This window comes from Protomyctophum bolini, assembly GCF_963924005.1.
Source record: "Protomyctophum bolini genome assembly, chromosome: 17".
Classification (NCBI taxonomy): domain Eukaryota; kingdom Metazoa; phylum Chordata; class Actinopteri; order Myctophiformes; family Myctophidae; genus Protomyctophum; species Protomyctophum bolini.
The window spans coordinates 31180820-31188264 of record NC_137878.1 but is presented as its reverse complement, the minus strand read 5'-3'; the positions used below and the strand labels follow the sequence as shown (position 1 = coordinate 31188264).

The 7445-nt window shown below is 40.4% G+C and overlaps 1 protein-coding gene across 3 annotated transcripts in view; it reads left to right on the top strand.

Annotated features, from left to right (window-relative positions):
* Nucleotides 1-492: 492 nt before the first annotated feature.
* Nucleotides 493-7445, top strand: part of LOC308332299 (tenascin-R-like) — a 39639-nt gene continuing 32686 nt past the window's right edge. For all 3 annotated transcript variants that reach the window (XM_080788115.1, XM_080788113.1, XM_080788114.1), the window contains exons 1-4: nucleotides 493-617; nucleotides 5539-5662; nucleotides 6046-6279; nucleotides 7037-7094. In XM_080788115.1, the coding sequence (XP_080644241.1) occupies nucleotides 6127-6279; nucleotides 7037-7094 (211 nt within the window). In that variant the 5' untranslated portion in view covers nucleotides 493-617; nucleotides 5539-5662; nucleotides 6046-6126. The remainder of the gene's footprint in view (nucleotides 618-5538; nucleotides 5663-6045; nucleotides 6280-7036; nucleotides 7095-7445) is intronic.

The window sequence follows — 7445 nt, the reverse complement described above, 5'->3', positions numbered from 1 at the left end:
GCCCGTTGTGTTAAACCAACCAACTTCACCATCCTTAGAGGACAAGAGAGAGACTCTCTCTTGTCCTCTAAGGATGGTGAAGTTGGTTGGTCTCTCGTGTCCCCCAGTGAACAGATAGACAGGACAGGTTCAAAAGACATTAAAGCTTAGACCCCTGGTCCCTTCAAAACATCTAGAAATCAGATGTTTTCCATCGCAATACACCGCCCAAATGGGACCAGTAAAGCACATAGTTACATCAGAGAGAAGGGAGAGAGGAGAGAGAGAGAGAGAGAGAGAGAGAGAGAGAGGTGGGGGGTGAAAGGAGGAAAAATTCTTGAAGTATGAGAAAATGTTACTGATCCCCTCCCCTCTCTGTTTCTTTCTTTCCTTCTCTCTCTCTCTCTCTCTCTCTCTCTCTCTCTCTCTCTCTCTCTCTCTCTCTCTCTCTCTCTCTCTCTCTCTTCTCTCTCTTTCTCTGTCTGTCCATTCATCCCCCTCCCTCTCTGATTCTGTTGGTCAGTCAATGAAAGTTTTGCAGACCAGTGAAAGAGAGAGAGAGATAAAGAGACAGAGAGAGAGCAACAGACGGATAGACAGAGAGACTGAAGGAAAAAAGATAGAAGCACCACTATCAGGTAAGACCTCTTTTGTCCTTCTGTAAGCATTTGTCATCAATGATTCTGTGATTCACTTGTCGGTCGGATGTACAAGAAGAAATGAATGAAAAAAATTTTTTGACTTGATTCAGTCAGAGGAGGAAAATAAACATCTCATATGTCCCATGGCATAGGACAGCAAAATAGCTGTGAGCTCCCTAATTCATTTTTTTTATTATAAAATAAATGAATACATTTAAAATAAATTATAGGGTGAGTCACTGACCATATTTGAATGACAGCAAGCCAGCAAGGGATGTATTCTGCATCCCCAGGATTTCCGTGGATTGTGTGGCATTATATTGTGATGCAGCATGTACATAAAGATTACATTTAAAAATTAAACATAAAGGGAAATGCTGTGTGTTATGTGCACAGATCTTGTCCTCAATGATCACAGGAACGGTTTGTTTGACCAGGGGTTAAGCTTTTCCTGCAGGTGCGTACAAGTAGCAGCAAAACAAATGCCTTAAATGTAAACTCTATGCTTCTGCTATGACCTCACAGTTTGGTTTACTGTGGCTGCAGCAGAGTGTCCAGAACTAAATCCTCACTGCAGTGTAGAGAGGGATGCAGTTGTGCCTGTCATTGCCTGTCATGGCCTGTCATTGCCATTTATTCTGTGAATGGCAATAATGTATGCAATGTACGTATGAAATCCATATGATCTTGGCCTATATATGTGTCTATCACAGTCTGGGATGTATTTATGTGTCTGGCTGTCTAGACTTCATATAGGTCTACTGTACGTTGGCATGCCATCACCGGCATCGGTCATACATTTGCTTTTGATCAATGGTCATACTATAGCGTGCACAATGTGCACAATCTCAGTTTTTCAGCTAAAGTATGTTAATCACTGATAATACACCATCTTCTGTTCCTTTTGGCTTTTCCCTTCAGGGGTCGCCACAACGAATCATCTGCCTCCATCTCGCCCTGTCCTCTGCCTCCTCTTCTCTCACACCAACTAACTTCACGTCCTCTTTCACTAATATAATAATAATAATAATAATATTATTATTATTTATAGTCAGTATCAGTATCTTTCACTACAATCATAAATCTTCTCTTTGGTCTTTCTCTAAGCCAACAATACACATTAATACATAATACAAAATATTACACCATGCAAACATGAAAAACAATCCAAATAGCTTTGACATAATATGCCATTAAACTTCCCTCCACCAGACAACAGAAAGCTTGCCATTGTTTGCTTATACTAGTACAACTTCTACAGCCAAGTTTAGTCGTTGGGTGCCAAGCTAACGTTTGCAAAGGGCTTAGTGCACATGAAGAGTTTACTTTGGCTACTGAAAAATGGACAGAGTGAGAACAGACAGGTGCAAAATGTATCTACAATGACAAAGATACCGAGTCGCATGGCGAAAATACCAGATCTAACCAGCTCACAATGTGTCGCAATGCGACGCCTTGTGAGTTTGCGACACCGTATAGTATAAATCAGGCTTAATGCTTAAGTGGTTAACACCACACACTTCTCTTCCATGTCTCCCCTGTGCTGTGTCCCTTTCAAATCTCCATGGTCTCAAAAAAATGACAGAAAAACATAACAAAGAAAACACAAGGAAAAGATAATTGAGTTTAGTTTAGTTTAGTCTATTTATTTAGATTGATTGAAAACCCATGAATCTTACAAACACATTGGTCAGAAACAATCTAGTCAACAACTTCATTCAATTGCGGTCCTCTGGGGGCTTCAGGGGGAGAAAAGTTCTCAATGAAACAGGAATAAAATATTATGAAATAAAAACAACGGTATAGACTAGGAATGTCCCAAACACATTTCTTTTTGCTCCCGATCCAATTCCGATCATTTGATTTTGAGTATCTGCTTATTCCGATTTTTCCCAATTTTTTATAGAACACTTATGCCATATAACTATCCAAAATCACTGACAATATCTAGTCTAATATCATGATATGGATATACTATTGATTCTAGAGATGTCCCGTTCACGAATATTTGCCCCCGATCCGATTCCGATCATTTAAAAATGACGTGATCAGCACCGATTTCCGATCACGTGATCGGATCGGGACAACCGTAATATAGACGTATATCACATACTGTAATGTATAATCACCACACACACACACACACACACACATATTGGTTCTAGATGAACTATATATAGTAAGTCCAGAGTTAAGTTCTTTATGGGAGTTTCTATTGCCCTCCTCTGGCTTCTGAGAGAAATCACCACAGCATGCAAAGCAGGTGTCAGTCTCAGGTATTTACAACGGGCTGAATGATGTCAGTAGAGCCGGTCTAATGGCCGCGGTCTAGACAGATCTTTAAATGAACCCGCAGGTATACTTGGAGAAAATAAGACATGAATTTCAAAGAGTCCAAAACAATACAGAGCCCGAAAAAGAGAGAAAAAAGGGTGGTAGGTAGGAGAGAGGGGGGGGGGGGGGGGGGGGGGAGAGTGGAAATGAAATGGGGAGACAAAGAGAAAGAATGAGACAGCCCCCCCGATAGAAAGAGGGATAAATCTTCAAGACAGAGTAGGAAAGCAGTGATTTGAGACACACACACACACACACACACACACACACACACACACACACACACACACACACATCCGTACATATGCAAACCCACCCACGCGCTCAACAGTATTATGCTCCTGGGATGAAATTTGGTCCATTTCACAGTAGTCCAAATCAATTTCATGATCCATCGCATGATGACAACATTTTTACTACTGTTTGTTTCTACAGCAGCTTGTATAGATGTAGATGTATATCCTCCAGGGATGGAAGTCAATCCGTCCATCCCACCATGTAGTGAGTGAGGCTCCGGTGAATCTGCCTCTTCCCTGCAATGACATCACTACCCCTCTCTGATGGCTTTGATTTATGACCCTTTTCCTCTTTATGCACACCACTGGACGATGAACAGCCAGTCCTCCTCCTCTTGGCTTCTTTATAACTTATTTTTTATTCCCAACCTGTGGGCCGGTGTTTTGCGGACTGATGTTGTTTTAAAGCATTTGTGAGAGATATTTTATTCAAGTCTTTTACAAAAGGTTGTCTGTAATTTTTCTGCCTCTTGAACTTTTGTTTGCCTTATTATTGTTTATACATTTGTCACAGTGGTTAAACATCCGTCCTATCTCCTAATTTGGTTTGTTGTAGCAACGAGGCATGGGCTAATCATGACAAATGCACTGTTTGGACAAAAGTGCTACCTTCATCTACACAAACATTTCAAGGGTTCAAAATGTTAAAATGTATTTGTATGACGAAGTGAAAACACATCTACCCTTCAGTTTCCTTTAAACCTGTCATTTTATAGCAAAAAAAGGAACAAAGGACAAGGTCATATTTTCTTCTTCGTACAATCGTAATATATTTCCTCCTGGATGGTGCTCTATCGCTGGCAGTAACTAAGTACATATACTAGTACTGTACTTGTACTAATTTTGAGATATTTGTACTTTACTTGAGTATTTCCAATACTTTTAGTCCACTACATCTCGGATCCAAATATTGTACTTTTACTCCACTACAATTATTTGAAAACTTTAGTTACTTTAGAAATTTTGATTATTAGTACAAAACATACATTAACCACTTCAGCCAGCTAAATACATTTACCGGTAGTCTATTTTCAAATTATGTTTATACATTTGAAAACTTGAAATGGGACATTCTGCATAATGAGTAGCCTACTTTAACTTTTGTTACTTTTTTTTAAAAGATATTCTTTGGGGCTTTTCGCCTTTATTGATAGATTAACAGTTGACAGGAAAGGGGCAGAGAGATGTGGCGGGGAGACACGCAGCAAAGTTTGTCGGGATCGGGACTCGAACCCGCGACACGCTTTCGTGCTGGACCAGGCCTAGTTTTGGTACTTTAAGTACATTTTGATGCCAATACTTTTGTACTTTTGAATTTTGAATTCCGGACAATTTTTTATATTGCAGTATGTATACTTTGACTTAATTAAAACATTTTTCCACCACTGATGGCTGGCCGTAGCTCCCCCTTCTCCTCCCGTAGAGTGCATGACGTTATGCTGTTATGGTGGAGCAGGCCCAACGCTGGGACTTCTCTGCAGCTCCTGGTTTCTGCATTTGGACGTGCTACCGTGGCTGAATTGGATCTAAATGTCCACACATCTTTTATTTCTGACCTGGCTTCAACTACTGTATAAAGATCTGGAGAGGCCGAGATCGGTTGATCACTAAGTGATACATTTTCAGAACACATCGGCTTTAAGTGTTTAAGGAGATTAGTGCTGAAAGTTGATATTGGAAATGGTGATTTTCATAGCCTTACTTGGAACGCCCGTGGAATGTTATAAAATGTTATAACCGCTGGGCTTCTGAATCCCACTCGGGAGCCAGTGTCTTTGCTAAATGTATTTAAAAATATATATGGGGGGACTGCTCCTAAACTTTATGATTCACTTTTTTTGCTTGGTATATTACAAAACTGAAATGTGTACTAATGAATATGACTGAAGATATAATTCATGCATCAATTACTGACAGGATCTGTAATGGATTCCAGATAACTTAATGCATACCCTACCAAAGTATGCAACATCTCCGAGTTGCACAGAAACCAAATTGCCTAAAAGAGCCAATATTGGTGTTCAAAAAGTCAAACCGAGTTCATCTAAACCCCAAACGGCCTCAACCACTGAGTGGTGGCAATGTTACAGTGGCAGGCCTAGGATTTATAAAGAGTTATACGTTAAAGATAATTCTTTCCATGGATTACAAGAGCAGTACCCTGCCATGCTTACAGGCAATTAAACAACAACTAATTGGGCGATTTTGACTCATGACCAAATTAGTTTAATGAAGCCACTTTTAATGATGGAACCAAATGTGTGTTTTCTATTTTGTCTTGTTGCCAGGGGAAGTCTCCCTGGGGTGCACAGAGGAGGGTGAACACAGAAGAGGTAGGAGCGACAGCACTCTGACTCCAGGATCATCTTTTGAGACTTTGACTGAAAGAAAAGGAGAGGCAACACCAGAGTGGTAAGAACTTGAAGTAGTGCAGCTGTCTACAAAGGCCTATACCAGAGGCTCTCAAACTGGGGTATGTGAGGGGGTTCAAGAGTGTCAGCTAAACTTAAGGATTGACAGTGTGGAGAGTTGATAGTGTGGAGTCTGTGGACCCTACCAAGTCTATAACTGAGAGCATACGGATGTTCCATTCGTATGCTCTCAGAGTTGTGGGGTTCTGTGGGGGCCCTTACCTCTGTCCACTGTGTTTTTATAACTTTGAATACTTTGAAACATGTCTTCTACTAGTTCAGTTCAGTTAAGAGCCATTCACACCAAGCGTTATAACTAACAATAACTATAATATGGTCACCTCTTCACCGAAAACTGGACGTTAACATTCTTGGTCACTCCAGGATACTTCCCTCTTCTCCTCGACCACCTGAGGGACGATCTTCGCAACGACCATTTATCGAGCCCTCCATCTGGTCCCAAAGATGCCCCCCGCCATCATCCCATCCACCCTCTTCGTCAGCCTGCTCCTAGCTGGCCCTGCTCTCCTCCTGACCCCTGCACCTGCACCCACCACCCAGGAGCTAGGGGTCAGGGTTCAAAGGTCACCCCAGGACACCAACCAGAACTCAATCAAGGTGATTGACCACCCTAAAGAGATTCTAGAACAAGAGACGAAACTCCTATTAAGTTCCATATAGTAACAACCTGCACCCAGTGCCTCTGCCATTTTGGAGCGATGACATAACTTCCGGTTGCTTTAAAAAAACATTAAAAAGTCATGCTGTACAAAGCAAAAACTTGTTTTTATCCTTTTCTATGATCATATATTGATTCCTCATTTATTTATTATATTTATGAATGGATCGTAAATGTAGCGTAAATACACCAGATTTAGCAGAGATGCTAATTTCCATCCGTAGTCCCCGGACATTGAACACTAAACAAAACTGAGGACAGCAGGACAGCATACCAAACACAGTAAAATAAAACATAGAAAGCGCTGCCACCATATTGATGCCCCATCTAGTGGTGATCCAAAAAATCACAGAGTTTCGCCTCTTGTTCTAGAATCTCTTTGACACACCCTAAAGACTACTGTGCATCCAGAGATCTCTGTACGTAGAAATTGATTTATTGGAGATTCTGACATTCAATTGTACATACAGTACATTTAGTTTTGTATTGTTACACTTTTTGCTTTGGCAATGTAAACCTATGTTGAATTGAATTGAATTGAATTGAATTGACATAACAACCAGTCGTTGAGCTAATCTTCAGTTATCTCACCCGATATTGTCAAAATAAGGACCTAAATGTCTATGGTTTAAAGGCCAGTTTTAGCTCTAAAACTGGAGTATGAATAGGCCTTAATCCTCCTTGTATTTGTGTCAGGTGGTGATCTCAGAGGGTTGTGCCAGTCAGGGGGATTCGTCCAACTCAGAACAAGGAGGTAATTGTCATGAAAACATTGACTACATTGTTGTCCTCGGTCATTAAAGCATGTATCTCCATATTTTATTAATTAATGCCCTTCATCATTGTATGACAATGATGCGCAAAATTTGCAAAAACAGCTGAGAATGATCTGCTATTTTTGCTACTTTTTGAAAGTGTTTGCAACATTTTCTATTATGACATGCCCAAAACAGGGTTGCCAGTTTGAAAGTGCTTAAGACTGTGGTTTTCTAAATATTTAACCAATGAAACTTATTAACAAGAGCTTCTGATAATAACTGCATTAGATGCACATGCAGGTTCCTTTTTTCAATTTCCTGGTTTCTACCTGATATAGGGACAATAT